The sequence below is a fragment of the Opisthorchis viverrini genome (genome assembly GCF_000715545.1).
Source record: "Opisthorchis viverrini unplaced genomic scaffold opera_v5_139, whole genome shotgun sequence".
Lineage (NCBI taxonomy): Eukaryota > Metazoa > Platyhelminthes > Trematoda > Opisthorchiida > Opisthorchiidae > Opisthorchis > Opisthorchis viverrini.
In genome coordinates this window covers 989,029-1,012,049 of record NW_008751795.1, presented here as the reverse complement: position 1 = coordinate 1,012,049, position 23,021 = coordinate 989,029, and the positions used below count along the sequence as shown (strand labels likewise).

The window sequence follows — 23,021 nt, the reverse complement described above, 5'->3', positions numbered from 1 at the left end:
TACTATAGCTGTGGATCCACTCTGACTCATGGACCTGTGTATCTGCTACCCTGAGTGTAGCGTTCACTAAACTGTAGCATCCCTTTAGGCTCACTGGGGCTATAACTCTCGTGAACTTTGGTCTGCCTTGCCGAATTCTTCTGCGAAGTTTGATTTCTAACCTAGTTTATCGTCTTGATCATTGCCGCCTCCCACATTGCTGGCTGTCTGGCCCACTGCATCGACCAGAGACACATTGGCCGAAGCCTGAATGTCTCGAAGATGTCAAGCTGGAGCGCATTGGAGTCTACAGTATCCGGTGTGTCTCACTGATCACTCCTTGCTATGCAGACACTTCGTTACTTCGAAATCTGAGATTATCTTCGTTGCCAAACGTCCACTGGATTTCCCACATACCACCGACAAGCTGACGACGAACACCCGAGGAAAAATCTCACACCCGTCGTCGAAAAATCGGGTCCTATGCTTTTTCACGAATAATATCAAAGTTCACATCTAACCAGTTGCTGCTCTATCTTGAAGCATGCTCACATTGCGCATTTAAATGAAGCCACAGAGAAATCAATTGAAGCCATGAAAGCTAGACAGATACATGTGGATGGAAATGTTTGGACGCTAATAGGGTGTCGCTCTATTTCGTACGGTGCAAATACACCTGAAATCTAGGGTTGGGAAACTCAGGTGATATGGAGTAGTGTGGCGTGGAGCTTATGTTTGGGGATAAAGGGACTCTAAGGCAAGGAAAACAGCATCATTGGGCTTAACATATAGAAAATGTAAGTGGTGTAATGTAAGTGGCGATGGAATGACCTAGGCTGCAGCCAGACAGCAAAATAAAGACGAGGACTTATGTTTAGGTTGAGTAATAAAGGATGGAGTTTCTACCACGAGAAAAGACCAAACCGGGGACGGATAAACTCCCGGCAACAGTCTTGGTCGGATATGTTAGAGCGGATGTTATTTGTATTACTCAGAATCAGTTGGTCGTCACGGGAAGATTGGGTGGGTTCAAAGTCAAACTGACAGAGAGCACTTATTCGCGGCGAAAGTGTTAAGGTTATTGCATAACTGAGCAGTTTGAGGCGGTGTTTCATCTGAGGTGGGGCAAGTGGAACCGAAAAAGTAAAGTTATGGCGGACCGCTGGGAAGCTGGGTATGGCAGACATGGTACTGTCATCATGGCATCGTTCTTTTGTTCACTGATTGCCACGTAGATGTGCATCTCGGGTAAATCATTTAGAATTGTTGGGATCGGACAAAAGATTATCAGAACAGGGCAGTGTGTAGCAAGGATGTTATTGGGTCTGCCAAGAGATGGCGTAGGATTTTCCTGCCATCCAAAGAACTGTCTATTGTCCACTGACCATCATTTGCAAAGCAGTGTGACCACCTTCAAACCGTTTGAATCGGGTAAAAGCTCTGTCTTTGGCCTCATCAAGCTGCATCGACCAAGAACTACTCAGTAAAGAGTGCGGTTGAGTCCGCCTACACCCTCGAAAATTTGCCACCCTGGGCCACAATTCCGGTATAATTTTTCCAATAATGCTGGCCTGCATGCCTTCCTTACCCATAATCTCCATGTTTTCCAGCACTGCCCATACCTCTAGGATAACGTCATAGCATCTTGCATCTTGCAGACCGTTGATATCAACAAACTGAGAACAAAGTTTTCTCAACAATTGGCGTATGCTGCTTACAGTAATTAAAGACCTCCTTGTAACTCCCAACTGTTCTGTCAACTGGGCGTAGATAGTCGTGCCTACGATTACAAATAAAAACTGCATCCTATCTTTCAGGGAATGCAGGGAAACGGTCGTGGTGCTAACACGGAAGAAAGGTAAATAAAGGGAAGCGTCATTACAGATAGGCGAGAATGATTGACCTAAAGTAGCATTTTGCTGTTACCCGCCATCTGACCGCCTCATTCAGCGTTCCATAGAAACCCCTTTCCAATCAGCATATTCCATCCAAAGAAAGTAGTTTTGCCACAAGAAAGGTTGATTCGTGCTGATTCAAACTTTTGCATGCCTCGTGGTCTCACTGCCTTGTTCTTGTTGCGTGATTCTGGTGGTATCGCGTCCCCCTGTAGTCCAGGCCGCGCCCAAGTGCAGTTCCAGTGACCAAGTGAACCAAGTCCACAGGAATGTCCTGGAAGACCAACCAAAGCAAGAATTGGCGAGTTTTAACATATCAAAAAGCATTGGCTTAAATTTTGTTACATTTGTGCCTCCAACAGTAGTAATGGGCTGGTGTCAATGGTCACGGTTGTTTTGGTTTTGCCGAATGCACCTTTTCTGAATCAAACACACTCCATCGAAAACAACGGGTATAAGATGCTTGCTCACCTCCATACGAGTTGCTGGCACTTACCATACTGTACGCCCATTGGTTCTTCCCAGTGAAAAGACTTCCTAACTGATCCGAATGGCTAAACGAATCATTCTGCACTATCGCTAGGTCTGAAGGGGAATATGGGGTAGGACAGAAATGACTCCGCATGGGTTGACTGCAAAGACCTCGTCCAGTACACAGTTGTCAGAATCCAACCATCCAAAATTGTCAACCTCAGTCACTGTCTGTTCGCAGTGTAATTAGGAACCCGGGCTTCTGTTGCCCGGGAGACACTGAAGGAGCATTCTTGAGATGCAAGGTTAGAACAATACAAAATCGAGTTATTTAAATAGAGGTTCTTGACGTCTGATATCGGACAACGGGTTCAAAAGCAAAAAATTCGGAAGGCTTGTCGCTCATCATCGCCGCAGTCCACCTCGTGTCAACCGATTCCCAAAAATGCTGATTGGTTCAGATTTTACTGTATTGGTCTGGCTACCCAATAATTTGCTTTACCAGCAGTTTTCGGCAAAGAAAGAAAAATAATAACTCTAGATCGGGTATACAATAATAAAGAGGTCAGATGGAACGGAATCACTAATAATTGTTCTCTTTGAAATAGTTCGTCGTTGGCCCAGGTGAGCAAATCAACAATAATCCAATTATGGTGGTCCAGGGGCTTCTTCTGAACAGTCTCTACAGATAATAGATTCCGAAATGGTCTGAAATGTCTTAATACCAGAGTTAGCACATGAGACTCGCAAATGACCGCTGTAATCGCGAGAGAAATCAGAAGATGGAGTCGAGGCACGTGACCACACTTGTATTGCGTGTATTGTACAAGTGCGCGATTTTGTAGTTTTTCGTATTCAAACAGAAAATAATTATACAATTGACAAAATTCGTAGTTATAATGGAAGCAAAATTAAGGTACAGAAAACCACTTCATACAGCGTAGAGTTCGACTAATTGTGTTCTTATCCCGATGATAAATCCTAGTAAAGCGGCAAATATATAATTTGTTTTCACTTGTTCCGTCAGATTATACCATTGAGCCAAGCATAAATTGAGTGGCTGACATCTGCGAACAGTGAGCTGCCTATATGTCAGTTGTAGAATAATGGCGAGTTGTGCAGCAGGCCTTTCAGGAATTGTTTATTCTTGCTGTAGAATTGCGCTGTCCACCTACTAATCTCTCAGGCTTCTGCTTACTGCGTATCGCGGATGTTTCCTGATCCAAGCCTTAGGCTACTTACTAAAAACACCAATACGTTTTTCTGATGATCAGCAGTTAGCTTTTCGTGATCCCACAAAACTCAAGCTTTTCTGAGCAGAGGTTACACCTGGTTTAAACGGAGCTGTGGGAAATCAGTAAAATACAAAAACCCTATGGTGTGAATTAGTGAACTGGTTAGGTGTTAAAACTAACCAATTGAAAACCTAGTCCGCGAATTTTGATTTCCGCGGGTATTAGAGGTCGCTGCACTTTTGTGTAGTGGCGTGCGTTCTTCGTTGACCTCGGATTACTCTTATATATTTGCCGATTTGTGAGACCACATGTGAGATTCCCTTCCCTGTCTGTGCTGCATCATGAATTCTGAACATGATGCCATCCAAAGTACGACCGTGTTTGGCACTAACGGACCCTTAGTAGATCATCTAAACACCGGTGATTCTGGTACATTTGACTCTAGAATAGGTGGTGATGATACAAAGTTATCTTCAACTCTCAGGTCCTATCCTGATAGTTCAAGGTCAGCAACCGGATTTCGTGGTCACAAACACGGAAACCCTTTGCAAGCACTCAGTGAGCTCCTTGGGCAAAACTTGAAGATCGAGGGTCTTGCGGATTTCAAGGGTAAGTTCAAATGCTTGATTTTGTCATGCAGCTGGGGCTTTGTTTGCATTTCCTATCGGCACTTGGGAGGTTCAAAATTTGGGGACATTCAATTTTTAGTGTGCAGGGAAGCTGAACGAATACATATGCGTGAGAGTCTTGTGGTTTGACCGTCTGAGTGGCTGTGGGTGCAAAGGACCGAGGGACCATATAGCAGTTAACCGTTCACTGAAGGTAGACCGCTGCTCTGTTTATTGAGCTGGATGCGCAGCGTCGCACAATGGAGAGGAAATGACCCATGGTAAGCAAACCGCGGCACTCGTTCGGGTGCGCCGAGTGTAGTCGAAAATAACCATCCAGATGAGCAATCATTGGCTGAAATGATCCTCTGATCCATAGTTGTCATGTAATGTGATGAGTTGGGCTCGAGCCACCGACCTTGCCTTGAGTTACTTCGCTTCCTAATCACTAAGCTCTGGAAGGCTTTAAGCGCTGAACCTGAATACCACTCTAGCGGACACAATATCTAATAGAAGTCCTTGCGGAAACCATGCCACTGGCGACCACAACCAATGAAGCTTCGCTCCGCCTCGACGTAGAAAGCGCTAAACGATGTATGTTGAATAATGCTTTCCTTCATTAAAGGCAATAATCATGTCGTAGTAGGGATTAATTGGCTTGTAGATAATACTTACTCCCTGCTTTTCACCGATTGATATGCTGTTAATTCTAGCCGTAATTGTCAGGTGAATAACAATACGGTCTCGTAGTGCGCGTGTGATATGGACCTTTAGATATAGAGGAATTAGAACTCCATTCATACATGATAATTTCGAACTGACGACTCTGGAAGTACGAAGATTCCATAGATTTCTGAAAGTCAGTGGCAATCATTCAGTATACTTTGATTAAAAACTGATCCCAAGTTCATGTCCAAATTACACACAAGCCATTTGTCTGTCATGACACAAACGTGTGCATCATTAATGATGTGGAGTGACCCCCATACACGAGGCGTGAATCCGAGAATATCGCACTCATTACCGGGTCAGAGATAAAAACTGTTATTTGTCGCCAAGAAGCTGTCATTATCTTCCTCAGCCCATCCGATTTCAATTGTATTGACCATTCCGCATACTCACGGTTAAGGAAGAATGCCAGCTAATTCGGAATGTAACTTATGTCCTCAGCTCCTACTCCGCTTGTCTTCTGACGACTCAAGTGAGTCGCCGCAATATCTTCATAACCGGTGAGGTTTGTGTGGTCTGCTATCCGGTGGTCGTTGACACCCTGGAATGCACAATTCAGGGGGCCGTGTTTCCAGCAGTCAAATATGGGGTCAAATAGTCGTTTTGAACTAATAATCGTTCAACTTTAACACATGGTAAGCTGCCATGGCACCTGAAGGATATATGAGGGATAAGGTACTGCCAGTTTACCCAAGTCTAGACAAGAGCATTCCAAATGCCAGGGTTGGATCCGAGCCATGGACCTACCATTTAGTAAATTAGCGCCTTAATCACTATGTCAAACTCAGTTTTGAAATACTCGGGTATTCTACAACCTGCTGCGAAATCGATTAAGCAGAGCGCCTTATGAATCGACGTCTTGATCGCCTGACGAAGCGCTTAGTTTGAGTCTAGCTACCCTCCTCTAGCTATCCTCTCGTTCTCCCCCAACAATCCCGTTGGCTAGGGGTATATAGTAAAGTTATATTTTTGAAACATAATAAGTCGCCCAGCGAAGACGAGCTTTTCGCCGAACTTTCCGAAACTATAGGAGTAAGGCTGCATTGACCAGATTTGCACACTGCGACACCTTAAGCTGCGCTAAACTCCGAGGATGGAATCTTTGCAGAATCGTTTGAGGTACTACTAGCTGAACTCGTGGACTTACGTTGGAAACCTAATAAAGAGACATCGGTTTGAGTCACACTTCATTCAATAACGGTTAGCTTCTACGTTCGGGTAAGCTGGCCCTTTTTGTTAATTGTGCATTAGGATCGGCTGCAGGGTTGCTGCATATTCCTTCTCATTCTGCTTCAAGTGACAATTGCCATAAATTGTCCCAGACAATCGGTATTGGATTTCACTATAGAAGTTCAAGTGTCAACTTTCGCAGGGAACAGGACGGTCATTCCCCTGTAGTCTGGAGTGTCGTAGGTACACAGTTTGTGTTACTACCAAGCACCTTTTCTGTTCATCATGGTCAGAAACGCGAACTTACTGACAGGGAGGTTTGTGGTTCGAAGCTCACCCCAGCATCTAAACTACTCTGTAGGCTTTGGCAATCTGACTATGTCGGCCTTCATGCCTCCAGGTGAAGTGGTAGTTAGGCACGTAAAAGTGTTATTACGGTAAGGCATTTGGTGACGCCAGCATACTTTAAAATTGGTCCTTAAACATTTCTCGCTGCTGAAGATCTTCGATCCGTAAGAGCTAGGTCTCGCATCCGTTAAGTAGGAGAGGGCGAGTAGCAGCTTTCCAGACATGAACCTTGATTCGAAAATTGGTTCTCATCCTGTACCTCCAAGTTCCCATTTGAACGAAAACTTCCCAGCATTTACTTTAGGATGAGGTGTTTGAAGTCGCTACCTATCGGTTGTAGCATCTCTCAGCATAAGGATTGATCCCATGTCGGTTTTGTAGGTTGAAGAAAACAATTCCGCGTTCAGTGTGGTCTTGCGTAGCTCTAAGGCTGCCGGTAAAAGGGCATTATCGTCAGCTTAGTTTGGGATGTCTTATTTGAACTTGCGATAATCTCTAACTACTCGTTCCATTATCATGGCAATAGTGACTGCGGAAGGGCGGAATGATCGGTATTTCCGTTGTATGCAGGCGTGCAGAAAAAGGTTGATCAATTCTTCAGCATGTGCCCGGCTCTGAACTTTGATAATTTAGCCTTCTAGTTCAAATACTTCTGATTCCCAGTAGAGCAGCACAGCTGGTGAATGGGGTCAAAGAGGCTTGTGCTGCGTAATTTGTTGCCACGAGCCGTAGGTCATTATCGCGATTGACAGCAATACAACCTAAGGATAACGATCCATAACAAAGTGCCTGTATCTTTGGAAAGCATTAAAATGAAAACATCTGAGGGTCTTGCTGAAGTAAGGTACCATCAACGGGAACGACCCAGCGTCCTGTGCAAACCTGACCTGACAAGCCCAACGAAGAACAGCAGACGAATTTTGGCTGGGGAGTCTGGCTGGGAAATGACAGCTTGCGCGTGTCATGTTCCACAGGGTTCCCAATCACCTGCATCTCGTGGACCCCAGCCAGGAAGGCACGAAGATTCCATAGCACTCAGTTCGACAGAAGCCGCTTTCATTTCACGCTACAATGTCATGGACTAGTCGTGCGAAGCTTTCGCCAGTGCGGGTTAGAGCAGCGCTGTACAGAGGACCCACAGTCTTGAGGTCCCTTGGTTTCGTATGCGCGTTTGGTTCTATCGACCCGTCCATGCTGTTAACCGGACTTGCTCAACAGGTTATGGCCGGGATGTTTGAACGTATTCACCTGTTCACTGTTCACCTGTATTCACCTACTTCGCGGCGTGTAAGATCGTGTTGTATGCTTCACAAAAGTTTTCGTGCAAAGTAGGATCTGACAAGTATGTGCACGCTCTTCGCTCCTGTTCAACTTCGCCGTTGACAAAATAATGGGGCTAACGCTGGAAGGTCTTGAAAATCCTGGTGTTCAGATCGTTGTCAGTGAAAACCTTGTTGATGTGGAGTACGTAAACGACATCGTTATCTTTGAAGACGAAGGCTAAGCACACTCCCTCTTGAATAAGCTGACCACCATTTCACTACCTTTCGGCGTACGCCTAACACCTTTAAAGTGCAAAGCCATGCTTGAGAACGTTCAGTGTCTGAACATACTCCTCATGATTCAAAGAAAGTAATTGTAGATGAAGTGTGTCTGATGTAATCAGTGCACGAATCTCAGAAGCAAGAAGCACGTTCGCTATCTCAAACAGAGCAACTCTTCGAAACGTCCCTCACTGGTCGTTTCCCTTGGTCTGAAGTTTTTGGACTCTGTCAATCGTCAGAAGCTGGTCTGGCGATCAAAGCTGTCCCTTCTAAATTTTCATCTCTGTATGCGAACTCTTGTGGGCGCATACGGGTGAGCAGCAGCCTGTAGACCAAGGTCAAGTCTAGAGGTGAGTTACAAAGCTACCATCTCACTGACGTGCTGCTTTAAAACTCAATCTGCTTGTGGAACCGCGCGGATTTAAAGCTGTGATACCAGTTTTTTCCAAGTGCTGCTTGATCTTTTGTTCGAAGGCGTACCTGTAGCCTTTGTACGGTCAAGTGCGACCTGCAAGCTAGCAGGAAATGCAGCCACCGCTTGAAAAACATTACTATCATTACCCATGGATTCATTAAGCCAATCCGCCGACGCTGTTCCATGGTTACGCTGTGTTCATATGAAGTCAAGACATAACCATCCACTTTCAGTGGGCGACCGACGGGCCGTCAGACAGGCCATAGCGCTGTTTTAACGAGGGCTGGGTTACTACCGGGTTGCCCAAGCCTAGACAGGGGAAGTCGAGAGACAGACGTCGGGTTTGAACCACGGACCTTCCGGTCAATAAATTCACGCTCTAACCACAGCCATCTCCCCCACGTACCTGAACTGTATGTACGTTATTATATTCAATGATCAGCCTGTACCATCTTTTCGGATTGGATCGTCCGGAGTGGTTTCTCAGTTCGGCACGCTCTTTGCGACTTATAAGTACAAATTATCACTGAAGGATTTTCAGTCTCTTTGTATCCCTCAAGAACTTCAGGATGAGGAATTTGAGTTTTTCTGTAGACATTTAAGCCATGCTTGTATCGCGGCATACCATATGGATACAGAGACAGGATCATACCTGGTCTGTAATGGACGTGGCCACTAAGTGCTGTGAGATTTTCGCATTATCTTGCTTACGGTGTGCGTGATTTCTCTGGTCTTTGCTGAAGACCCCATAGAGAAGCATAATCAAACCATATAGCTGGAGTTTGTGGAATGTCGTATTTGTTTTTCAAAGACTTACAATCCATCCCGCTGGTTATATCTATCTGTTTACATGCTGGTCAAACCTATGGGCGCTTTATTCTGGGTTCTTCCAGGAGAAAGTTCTTTATACCAAGCTTTTACTGTTTACTGTAGCACTCTTCCCCCATATCTGTGCAGCAGTTCAACACCCTTATTACTGTTGCATTGCTGCCAATGACGATGATGACGAGTAACCCGGTAATGTAAACCCATGGTCAAAGGACATATGCACTTTCCGAAGCGCCTGTAACGGTCTACTTCTCCAATGTCAGTTGCTTGCAGATCCATCACCGATGAGTACCAGAAATCCTGGACAAAGTACTTCTTCCATTATATAGTTAACATCAGTGCCATTGACAGCAACACTGTGGTTCATTTTCAGGCACCCACCCTAATTTTCTCCACAGAAACTCCACCATGTGGAGAACAGCATAAGAGGGAACGGATCTGGTAACAGCCTATCGCATGCCACTGAGGTGCATGCCCCGAATCGGTTAGCCTTGATAAAAAGCTGGCAGCGTGAATGCATCTCCCATAGGTTTCCTGCATTGCAGTGTCTAGCCAATCACGTGGACCTCACCATTGAATGCAGGTCGCCCCCACTCCACCTAGACTTTGCGTGATTCCAATTTGCTCCTTTCAACGCTTGCAGTACATACCTTTTTACCACTTGTAATTCTGCTCATAAACTTTCTCGATAGACGACGAAACGGCATATGTGGACTCAGACTAAGCTACCGAACGTTCTGCTTTCCTGAAGTACACTCGCGGGATCACACGCTCGTCCAATGATTACGTTGCAATTGTTTCACCGCTAGCCTGTGCTGGCGTTAGTTACAAAATTTCGTCAAAAGCATGTAGATATCACAGCTGATTTCTTCGAATCCGTATGACAGCACAGGTCGCATTATGGTTGGGCGCACAGTCCTTGAGACCAAGTGATTTATCTCCTCGGTATCACAAATAGTATAGTTACTCTTGTTTTAGAAGTCACCCACTGTCACGCCGCCATCAGTGCAGATACATCTCCCGCGACACACGGGGACCTCCATTGCTCTCAGTGCCCCGGTTTTCAAGAGGTCTGCTCAAAGAGTACATTCTGGAGAGTGGTTTAATCCCATTGTCCTTGACTACCGATGATGACTAATCGCTCAGCGCTCGACGGACACCCAGTCGGACACTAACTCTGCCCGATTTCCTATTCGTATCTCCTGAAACCATAGTGATACCTGGGTTTTAGGACTTGTGACGTGGTACCTTGTGCTTCATTTGACTGAAACTATCAGACTTTCGAGCGGAAAAAACTATTCTCAGCCCCAGTTTGCAGACATGACCGGGCTGCTTGCACATAGACGTTTACCATTGGGTGTTCAGTCACGTATTGACTCCACCCAGTGCTGAAATAATCCCGATCCCAACGTTGTCATGAACGGTTGTTTTTAACTCATCAGAGGTACGTAACCGGTAGCGCCAAAATTATGACAGGCAACTTGAATTGGTTCCCACTATCTTATTCTTGTCTCTATTTCCACGTAGTAGCCATGTATTTACGGGTTGGTGGTGTGTTGTTACTGTGATCCATGGCGGTTCTGTGTTCTTCACCTCGAAATTCAAGATGACAATGCTTTCTTGCTTTGAGCAGTGATACTATTGACACTTGCCATGGAGAGAGTGCAAGGTACGTCTTTTTTCGGGAACGCCGTAGCGCGGATGAAATTGTGAGTTTGACGTTCGTAAGGTGTCTTGAAGTTTCTTGGATTTTGGTGAGGGTCAACATCAACCACCACCTCCTAAGTCTACATAACCAACTGTGACCTGTAATATAAAGAGAACAACAACATACGCTGATCTCATCTTCCCAATAGGCCAGGACTAGCTTCACATACCAATATGCGCCCTCAATGGCGCTCGTGCATCCAAGGTATTGCCTTCAATGCACAGCTCCTTTTCTTGCATCTCACCCTCCAATCGTATACGTGTCAAATGTTTAATCAAAAGCCCCAGGTGTACTTTCCCAGGCGTCGGTCTTTCGGCCCGAACAGAAAACATTCCCTTCTTCTTATTTTCCTCTCTTATATTTCTAACTGCAAATTCAAGATCTATCTCCTTATCCGAAGATAAAGACCGGACATCTGTCGCTTTCGTCAGATTCTGATCAGAATGATGTCACGCCGGCTGTGATTGGTGTCAAATTCATGTGCTTGACTGTTTATATGTCGTTTGTGCGTGACACTCCTTTTTGGGGACAAGACTACTGTTCCATTTGGAATTTTTGTTTGGACTCAGGTCATACTCCGGTCCAAGACCGTCTGGCAAAGTTTCACGCGGAACAAACTAGCTGGCTGAATAAAGCCTAGCTCGAAATTCTGTGCATCCGACATTTGGTCTTGAATATTTTCGGCTGATGGTCACAGCAGTTTTTCGCCGTCGCTGAGTAGGGTTGGCAATTTCGTCGGATTTACATTTCGAGGTTTCTCAGTTCGGCACGCTCTTTGCGACTTATAAGTACAAATTATCACTGAAGGATTTTCAGTCTCTTTGTATCCCTCAAGAACTTCAGGATGAGGAATTTGAGTTTTTCTGTAGACATTTAAGCCATGCTTGTATCGCGGCATACCATATGGATACAGAGACAGGATCATACCTGGTCTGTAATGGACGTGGCCACTAAGTGCTGTGAGATTTTCGCATTATCTTGCTTACGGTGTGCGTGATTTCTCTGGTCTTTGCTGAAGACCCCATAGAGAAGCATAATCAAACCATATAGCTGGAGTTTGTGGAATGTCGTATTTGTTTTTCAAAGACTTACAATCCATCCCGCTGGTTATATCTATCTGTTTACATGCTGGTCAAACCTATGGGCGCTTTATTCTGGGTTCTTCCAGGAGAAAGTTCTTTATACCAAGCTTTTACTGTTTACTGTAGCACTCTTCCCCCATATCTGTGCAGCAGTTCAACACCCTTATTACTGTTGCATTGCTGCCAATGACGATGATGACGAGTAACCCGGTAATGTAAACCCATGGTCAAAGGACATATGCACTTTCCGAAGCGCCTGTAACGGTCTACTTCTCCAATGTCAGTTGCTTGCAGATCCATCACCGATGAGTACCAGAAATCCTGGACAAAGTACTTCTTCCATTATATAGTTAACATCAGTGCCATTGACAGCAACACTGTGGTTCATTTTCAGGCACCCACCCTAATTTTCTCCACAGAAACTCCACCATGTGGAGAACAGCATAAGAGGGAACGGATCTGGTAACAGCCTATCGCATGCCACTGAGGTGCATGCCCCGAATCGGTTAGCCTTGATAAAAAGCTGGCAGCGTGAATGCATCTCCCATAGGTTTCCTGCATTGCAGTGTCTAGCCAATCACGTGGACCTCACCATTGAATGCAGGTCGCCCCCACTCCACCTAGACTTTGCGTGATTCCAATTTGCTCCTTTCAACGCTTGCAGTACATACCTTTTTACCACTTGTAATTCTGCTCATAAACTTTCTCGATAGACGACGAAACGGCATATGTGGACTCAGACTAAGCTACCGAACGTTCTGCTTTCCTGAAGTACACTCGCGGGATCACACGCTCGTCCAATGATTACGTTGCAATTGTTTCACCGCTAGCCTGTGCTGGCGTTAGTTACAAAATTTCGTCAAAAGCATGTAGATATCACAGCTGATTTCTTCGAATCCGTATGACAGCACAGGTCGCATTATGGTTGGGCGCACAGTCCTTGAGACCAAGTGATTTATCTCCTCGGTATCACAAATAGTATAGTTACTCTTGTTTTAGAAGTCACCCACTGTCACGCCGCCATCAGTGCAGATACATCTCCCGCGACACACGGGGACCTCCATTGCTCTCAGTGCCCCGGTTTTCAAGAGGTCTGCTCAAAGAGTACATTCTGGAGAGTGGTTTAATCCCATTGTCCTTGACTACCGATGATGACTAATCGCTCAGCGCTCGACGGACACCCAGTCGGACACTAACTCTGCCCGATTTCCTATTCGTATCTCCTGAAACCATAGTGATACCTGGGTTTTAGGACTTGTGACGTGGTACCTTGTGCTTCATTTGACTGAAACTATCAGACTTTCGAGCGGAAAAAACTATTCTCAGCCCCAGTTTGCAGACATGACCGGGCTGCTTGCACATAGACGTTTACCATTGGGTGTTCAGTCACGTATTGACTCCACCCAGTGCTGAAATAATCCCGATCCCAACGTTGTCATGAACGGTTGTTTTTAACTCATCAGAGGTACGTAACCGGTAGCGCCAAAATTATGACAGGCAACTTGAATTGGTTCCCACTATCTTATTCTTGTCTCTATTTCCACGTAGTAGCCATGTATTTACGGGTTGGTGGTGTGTTGTTACTGTGATCCATGGCGGTTCTGTGTTCTTCACCTCGAAATTCAAGATGACAATGCTTTCTTGCTTTGAGCAGTGATACTATTGACACTTGCCATGGAGAGAGTGCAAGGTACGTCTTTTTTCGGGAACGCCGTAGCGCGGATGAAATTGTGAGTTTGACGTTCGTAAGGTGTCTTGAAGTTTCTTGGATTTTGGTGAGGGTCAACATCAACCACCACCTCCTAAGTCTACATAACCAACTGTGACCTGTAATATAAAGAGAACAACAACATACGCTGATCTCATCTTCCCAATAGGCCAGGACTAGCTTCACATACCAATATGCGCCCTCAATGACGCTCGTGCATCCAAGGTATTGCCTTCAATGCACATCTCCTTTTCCTGCATCTCATCCTCCAATCGTATACGTGTCAAATGTATAATCAAAAGCCCCAGGCGTCGGTCTTTCGGCCCGAACAGAAAACATTCCCTTCTTCTTATTTTCCTCTCTTATATTTCTAACTGCAAATTCAAGATCTATCTCCTTATCCGAAGATAAAGACCGGACATCTGTCGCTTTCGTCAGATTCTGATCAGAATGATGTCACGCCGGCTGTGATTGGTGTCAAATTCATGTGCTTGACTGTTTATATGTCGTTTGTGCGTGACACTCCTTTTTGGGGACAAGACTACTGTTCCATTTGGAATTTTTGTTTGGACTCAGGTCATACTCCGGTCCAAGACCGTCTGGCAAAGTTTCACGCGGAACAAACTAGCTGGCTGAATAAAGCCTAGCTCGAAATTCTGTGCATCCGACATTTGGTCTTGAATATTTTCGGCTGATGGTCACAGCAGTTTTTCGCCGTCGCTGAGTAGGGTTGGCAATTTCGTCGGATTTACATTTCGAAGAGACTCTCGACTTGCGTCTACAAACTAATAAGAGGACACGATAGATAAGGAGAAAGTGGCAGCGTTCAGGAACAGTCGAATTCTGTTTCAATTTATCCTCAATACTGGTTGAGGGGAACTACAAGGGACGATGGAGCACTTTGAAGAACGACTTCACAGACTTCAGTTTTACAGCTGGATGCAGGCCGCTTGAATTCGACGTATGTTAAGCAACCCGAAACCCCTGAACAGAACCAGCGTGCTTTGTGGAGGTCATCTCACCTTTCCTCATTTAAGGAAATGTCTCATTCACACTTCATCCGGAGTTTCTGGCGGACGCGTGAACCTTCCGGGTAACGACGGATTTATGCCTTCCTCCTTATCTCCAAAAAGGTCGTCAGACGCAACTGCGGAGATCTTTGGGATGTCACTTTAATTACCATTGCTTCGAATTTGTTGATGCATGTCATCCTACGCTGCCTCACCAGCATGCACGAGAGACAGTTGTGAAAATCAGGCAGAATTCCCTCCGAATATTGTGTGTATCGCCCACATTTTCGTTGTGCAGCCTTTTCTGGAACACGTCACATATGTAGAAGACCAACTTGTGCAGCGTTTAACTCAGTCGGCCGTTTCAGCTATGCAGGTTCCTTAAGTCTCCAAGTTATTGACTATTCTTCTGTTCTGCCTCGACATCTGTAGGTGCATGAAAGTCTCTTGTGACTGTTCTCCTGAGTCTACCACCAATACTTTTCATCTGCCTTCTCACTTGATTTGGTGATCGAATGAATTGTTTGCCATATAAGGCCTGAAGTTATCTCCTGAGAAATTCTCAGTTATCAGAGGGCTGTTACCAAGCAAGCTAAGGAGAATGCCGCATTTGGCGTTGCTGATTGCGTGCCTAAGGTACTTCTGAACTTAGGTGATACAGCGCAACAATCATCATGGTGAAGGAACCAGTTACGGGGTTGAATGCGTACATAGTCAAACAACATGGATCAGAATGCTTGTAGTAGGCTGGCATTGGTTGTCCTCGTCCACTGTTTTCACGCTAAGGCCTTAAGTATAATTAAATAAACTTTGTGACTGTACATTGGTGAACATCACTGTCAACACTGTTGTTGCTATCTTTGATGATGACGACTTCTTGCGTATCAGAGGCTTGGGCCGCCCTGCATCGCAGATTGCATTATCGAACAAACCTCATTTTGGTGATCCCTTCGAGGTTTTCGGCTGCACCAGTTCTATCTAAGCACTGAATCATGATGTCACTTTTGACTTGTTTATAATTGGTGCGTTGCCACGCTCTCATCCTGTTGCTGTGTCCAACTTTGAATCAGGAGAATACATCATCTGTGCTTCCCCTTGTTGCATCTTCCTGCTTTTCAGAGCTATTGAGAGTATTCGGAAACGACGACCGACGTGAGTATTGGGATGCGGCCTTGCGACGGCGTTATTATGTTAATTGGGTTTGGTTCATCTATCCATTCATTGAGCACTAATCCCACATCATCCGGTGCCTTTGTCTCACGACTGTAGCCGCATTTGGCAAGACCCCATTGCAATAAAGCCCGACCTATATCCGCTTTGTTTTCGCCTTCTCTGTCTTTCCAGGCCAACTTCCAACCATTCCAGTGAATGACCTCCGGGGTGAGGAAGCTTCCGCCTATTCCCGTGAGGAATGTACCCTTCGGCGAAGTCTGGCAGCGTTATACCGTCTCGTGGATGTTCGTGGATGGACCCATTCGATTTACAATCACATATCGGTTAGTCATTCTGACTTTTAAGTTTTCTGTCTATTCTGTTGCGGTTCGCACACACAGGCGCGCTCCGAATCGCTTATTCATAGGTCATGTGACATGAATGCAGAGCAAAACAGAAATGCGGTCAGCTGCTCATATTTCGAGATTATTTCATTTTCAGTTGTGTTCTTGTGAGGTCGTTGAATGACGTTTCTGAGTAGACAACGAGAATGAGTATTGGGAGTATTGTGATTCTGAGTGATAATTCTTTGGTTGCCGTGACATATGTGATTTTCGCAAGGTTCGCCTGCATGTACAAGCTGTTTTCTCGAAGGTTGTTAGGTGCCCTAAGAACCCTAATCTTCATGGGAATTAAGAGTTTCCTTTTTTCTCTCAGAAAATCAGGAAACAGACACGGAACCGCTGAGGTTATTATGTCCTAAGTTGCTTACAAATCGTTTGAAGAACGGGGAATATTTACACTCATTCTTCAAACTCGTCGGCCTACATTCGCTGGATATCTTAGAAAAAAACTCCTGCCATGAACCAGCTTATTATGCTCCATAGTTTGTGCCGGTTAGGACATTTACTCCGCATGTCCGGTAAACGTCTATCTTGCTCTTTGTTGAGTGCAAACGACCGAGATATGGACAGTCTATGACCTAGCAATGAAGTGTGAATCTACTAACCACTCAAAACTTCATGTATTTACTCCTCTACCCTACTCCACCCCAATGTGAATATTATGTTTGCATGTCCGAGCACTAGGACTAAACGCTTCGTGTGTCATGCAGTACGTCCAGCTGTGCGTCCATCTCCACTAACAATCCTAGTCACCTCGAACTCACTTTTCTAACCTCGAATGTTCGCACACTGAAGCGAGTAGGACAACAGTGGACTCCCTTTGCATTGAAGTTGTTATTGTTTTTCTTTGTGCCGATGTATGGACTTCGAAATGACAAGGTGCTGAATGTTCACATTGGTTTGCTTCACATGTTGCATGCACACCGCAGAATGCAACCAATCCTCTCTCACGCATTCTACTTACCCTCTACACCGGCGTTTGAGTTTTCACATCTGTTTTCCACTGTGCTGACCGCATAGTTGATCATCTGGCGGATCGATTACTCAACCATGCTGGCAAGCCAGTGGTTGGGGTACACCCCTAATTTCTTGATTGCCCCTGGGCAGTTGAATGGTGTACCCGACAATAACAGTAATAGCGATGAGTTGCTGAGGTAAGCAAACCGGGGTACCACGATCAGGTCTAACCTTTTCATGACGGCTAAACTGGGCCGCATGGCGAGGTTCTCAAATAAGCTTACCCTATCTTAGAACTTCTCTTATTTTTGCTTTGTTCACAGGCAAGGTGTCCGGACAACTCCCACCATTTCCTTGTCAATCCCTTTGGTTTGTTATACCATGAGATTCAAGCATCCTGCCTGGTGAAAATCGATGAAGAAGGTATGTTTTTTTCTTGCTGGAATACACTACTCATGGGGTACTGAAAACTTTTCTGCGACTGGTTTTACTCTTGGGGATGACCGGGTAGGCGCCCTCCCCAGGTTTCTGCTAATCGTATGCCCAACGCAAACGTCAAATTGTACACAATTGGCGAAGTGCATCCATTTTCAATTTAAGTTGATGTTATTGGGCGATTCATCTTAATGCCAGGTGAATCGTTTGCAATTGGATGGTATTATCAAAGATATTAAAGCTGGGTTGATGAAACATACCTGCTCCAAATGTTTTTCAGTCTTTAGGGACGCTGCTTAATGAATATGATATCTGTTCATCTGATGTCCGCGGTAGTGATTGTATACTTACTGAGGCTGATTTCAGACTGCTCTGGATGTGTCATCGTTATGGGGGTTGTTAGCGCACCATCATATGAAGTATGTACGTAATCTTGTTACCGCGGATGGGAAATTGTAGACTGAGTCATTCACTTGTGACCGACACCTGAATAAAATAGGTTCGTCATTATTGTCGACTGTCTTATCTTGTCAAGGGCGCGGTGTTGCGCCAGCTTTCCTCAGGACCTTTAAGGATGTATTGGCGATCGCGGTGAGTGATATTAGTGCGGTAGTTAGTAAAGAAGATTGTGATCGCGGTGATGGAGCCTTTTGTTGTCCAAATTATAACCGGGCGTGGATACTGCGAGGTTCAAACGAAACGATTCGCCATACGTGATTATTTCGTACACACCCAGTGTATCCCTGAACAGAAGGTGGGCGCAACTGCGCTTCATTTAATCAAGCTGTTACCTTTGAACTTACTATATCGTAATTTCTGCATACTCACGTCTCCAACTTGCCTGTAGGCCTAAATCTCCTCGGACGTTTCACCCTTCCGCGTTTTTTCTTGTCCGACGTGCTATATGACCGTCGTACCTACGAGTACTTGGGAGAAGATGCGGTCCAAATGCAATGTTGTTCAATAAAAACATACAGTTCTCAGTCACAAAGTAATCAGAACAATAGTAATACTTGTGTTTCCCACTTTGTTTTTTATTGCACTGTTTGATTGTCCATCGTAACCATACCTGCTGTTTCCTGTTCACACAGAGAAGGTCGACTCAGATAATGATGGACTGTGTATGTTTATGCTAGCCGTCATTCGGTACATACACTTGACTCTGCGTGTCGCTTTGTCTGGTCAGGTAACGTTATCCAACAAGGTAGCACAGTGTTGGGTGTCAACAAGGCCGCTTGGACGTTACATTCCGCCCTGTACGCGTCTCGACCGGATGTCAACTGCATCGTTCACATACACCTGCCAGATGTTATCGCGGTACGTACCTGATTTCCTTCTTCCGTATTTCACCCAATCGCTTGATTTAGCCCTTTGGATATATGCGTACCACTGCAACCACCGCATTGCGTCCTGCTGGTAAAATCTACCCCGCCTTACTTCAGCTCCATAATAAATTATTTGCTATCCTATATTGCACCATAGGCCGGTACGCTGGAAGTTTCGTGGGTGGAGTGTGTCCAAAGGCACAGATGATCTATAGTCTATCGTTTTCACTCCATTCAGTAGACATGAAATGTTTCTGCCGTCGTACGGATGTAATCCGCTCCAGCACGATCGTGATCGAGTAAAGATCATAGTCTCCATACCATTCGCACAAAATTTGATCCGTTTCCGAGGAAACTGACTTTGTACACCTTTAAATCAAACTAGATAAGTTTTGCTATTTGCACCAGCCAGTCGCTAGACTTCAGCGGTCTTTATCAATGTATCCAGGCACTTTTTATCTGATTGTTGCATCACGTAATCCGGTTGGTGAATGCCAGACCAAGAACCTATACTATGCACTTGTCGTACACGTTTGTCGATGCTTCTCGTATTATCAGAACATGTCGAACCTAAGCTAGTAGAATCTTTCACTGTCTAGTGAAGCGCAAGTCGTTAGGTAGAACCAAAACTATAGGGTGTAGAATGTGCAATGTAATATCAGTGTAAGCCTATTTTTACTGCCCAAAAGGCCGGAAAATTCAGCACATCTCATGTGCTTTGTTTCTACTGTGCTGATATCGAGTGAACTTGTTCCTGAGTTTCACCTCCAAATTGGCTCGTTTGGTAGGCCTTAGTAAGAACGATAGAAACCAGTACCTCACAGCTTTTCTAAAAAGTCCTTCTGGTTCAGGATGTATGCATTTTGACAACCTGGCTTCCTCGTGTTACGGTCGCTCGGTTCACTCGCAGTTCGTCAATAAGTTGTCTACACGACCGACCCGGAAATTTTTTTCGCGAGTACATTTCGCGCGTCAGTACCAAGTAGACAGCAGTTGCAAACTGTTAATCAGGAGGCCTTCAAAACACCGGTCAAAACACCGGTCGTATTCGTCATTCTTTGGTCAGCAAAAACTGAAGATGGGGCTGGAATAACCGCTGTACTTTTTTTTACGCAAATTAATGGCAGACATGAGAACAGGACCCGCTTGATGGTTGCAGTGTATTTGCTAATGTGCGATTCATATTTACCAAAATTGTATAATAGAGCTCTGGGTGGTCATTGTTCACACTTTAGACTTGCGTAGAATCGGAAGTGTGAGGTTCCTGTTGGAATTTGCCACTACAGGCTGGCGAAAAGACGTGGATGAAAGGTTTTGGTGAAACGGTTACATCGAAACACCTCACATACTTAGTTATTTCAGCATCTCCACATCCTTAAGATGATTTTGTAGTTCGTTGGATGACGGTGACGTAATGAAAAAGTGGGATTTCCTTCTTGACCGTCGTCCGTCTGTCAAATTCATTCTAATGGTGCAATCGTTGCTCCAAACTGCCTTTCTCTGTGTTGGGTTGTAATCGGGTTATTCTCCTTGGTGGGGCTTTGTTGCACACTATCCAAACGCTGACATTTAGGGCATGAGAAGAAAAACCAAGTCAGGATGCGGGCACCTCTGAGTTGGCGCAACTTCAGGGTGCATGTAACCCATTGCATAATCCATTTTAGTCTCGTTTTAACACATTTTCTATTTCCTTGCACCGAAGTTGAGTAGTGTTATCTTATTTTATCCATTCATCTGAACTTTGTCTACATTGGATAGAGGCGACACTGCATGGAGTAAATGAAAGCCATTCTTTTCTAATTTCGGTGCCTGTTGTGTCACGCTTGCATTTGTACTATACTTATCCGAGAGAGGCCTCTTTATTGTGACAATATGATCGTTTTGAGGTGTCCCAGTTCTCGTATCTCACTTTACTCCCTTCTGTTCATACGGCCTTTACTAGTGATCATACATGGGCTGCCTTGTGTCTGTGCTCATGATCATTATCTTAAACCACGTACAAGTCATTTGGTGGTGTCAGCCGTTTCGATTTTGTTCACTGTTGAACAGTGGAATGAGGTTGGAGGAGAACCGCACTTTGAAGAGGGTCACTCAAAACACTGAAGTGACCACCGAAGTAAATGTTTGTATCAAGTACGTTCTGCGATCTGCTTCTGAAATCCGCTATGATCAGTGAGATAGCTTGTTCAGGTTTTATAGGTGAGGATTTCTCGTGTTATGTGTAGTGGCCTAGTGTAATCCTATTGGCTACTTGGTGCCGTACGGTTGATCACCGGTGTATAGACCATCCTTGAGTCATTTGTAACTTTTGTCTTGTTCACTTGCAGTTTCGCTGAAAATCGAATATACTTTTTCCTTTCTCCTGAGTTACCTATAGTACTGAGGAGTTTCTCGTGTATAACGAATTCGTCTTGTCTTTGCTTGACTTTTTGCTATTAGGTCTCTTGTATTCGGGCTGGTCTGCTGCCCGTTAGTCCTGAGGCCAACGAACTTCTCAGTTCCATTGGTGTGCAATATCATGACTACCACGGAATCCTGGTCGACGATGCAGAAAAGGGTAGCATACAGAAGGACCTTGGACCCAAAGCCAAAGTGCTGTTTCTACGAAACCACGGTGTTGCAGTCGCAGCCTCAAGTGTTGCTGAAGCTTGGTATGTACTCAAGCGTGTTGTTGCCGCCTGTCAAACGCAGGTGAGTTTACTTTCACTCACTCCATTTCATTCACTTGGTAGACTGAGTTTACTCTGGTTCACCCTTTCGATTGGTCAACTCTTCAGGTGCCTTGTTTCTTTTCATTCACACATTCACCAGCACCCCCGTACACGCTATCACGTCATCTGGGAACCCCTCACTTAGTATTACGTCTCACGTCATTGTTAACTATGATCAACGCACTTATGGATTTTCTTGCATATGTGATGTGCGTTAGTAGTACCTTATGATGTCCGATTCGATTCATCTCACACTGTGGTTTCATTATTGCACTGACTCTGGAGTTTAAAACTACATAGTGGCGTGGGGGAAAAGAATGCGTTGGTGTGTGGTAGAATCTTGGGTAGTTTTCTCATAGTTTCAGTATAGATATAGTATACGTATAGGTATACCGGCCTTTGGTGGTTGTGGTAGAATCTACCGAATGAGTTCGAGGTTCTGCTTGGGAATATATCGCTAGCTTTTCCAAACTAGTCAACAGAACCCCCTAAATACTTCTCTGCTCGTGGCTAACACCATACCCGAAATTATTTCCAGGTACACGTGGCTTAATTTCATGTGACACGGACGCAAATATCGTGTTTTTAAGGTCATACGTTGACAACGGACACCTTGCGACAGCCAATGTGGGCCCGTAGTGAGTGTGATAACCACAGGAGTATCACCTTGTCCGCACAAGATTCTTTACTTCACTTGCCTTAGGGTTGCCCGTGGAGGATTGGTTTGAAAGCAGCCAGTGGGATTCCGGTCTTGTAGGGGTTGCATTGGTCATACTTTTAAACGGCCCATAATTTTAGTGTTACCCTCTTTCTAAGGCACACTCGACTCAGTTGCCGGCAACGTAGTTTGTGAACGTGATCAGTTCGTTGTATTCTCGAATTCCTGGCGTGTGAGAGTACACAGAGTAGTGTTCAACAGGGATGTCCACTCCGACCACTTTCAATTTTTTGATTGATGAGATGATGTGGAGGCTAGGAGGTATTCATGAAGGAAAGAAAAGTTGCTGAAAACTCTTCGATCGGTTTCGCCCTTCTTGGTGCTCACCATGTAGGCGCAATCTCTGAGTTTCCGTCAACCTTATGTTCTACTTGAGGAGGTCTCAACAACCATAGATGCTGACAAAAACTTCTTCGGTATTGAATATGCTGAAGACATCTCGTGTTTGAAGCAGATGAATGAACTGACCATAGTCATTCAGTCGTTTACCATGCGTTCTGCACCAACAAAGTGTGAGGCCATGCTTATGGCAAGCATTCGCTGAACATTCTATTTACATTCCATGAGAAAGTTGTGGAGCGTTTTACCT

The 23,021-nt window shown here is 45.0% G+C and overlaps 1 protein-coding gene across 1 annotated transcript in view; it reads left to right on the top strand.

Moving 5' to 3' along the window:
- Window positions 1–3,778: 3,778 nt before the first annotated feature.
- The window catches only part of T265_06608 (hypothetical protein), a gene marked incomplete at both ends in the record, with an annotated part of 41,867 nt that continues 22,624 nt past the window's right edge, over window positions 3,779–23,021 (top strand). Inside the window, 5 exons of the mRNA XM_009171912.1 lie at window positions 3,779–4,189; window positions 16,075–16,226; window positions 17,567–17,666; window positions 18,865–18,995; window positions 21,443–21,694. Coding sequence (XP_009170176.1) covers window positions 3,922–4,189; window positions 16,075–16,226; window positions 17,567–17,666; window positions 18,865–18,995; window positions 21,443–21,694 — 903 coding nt within the window. The remainder of the gene's footprint in view (window positions 4,190–16,074; window positions 16,227–17,566; window positions 17,667–18,864; window positions 18,996–21,442; window positions 21,695–23,021) is intronic.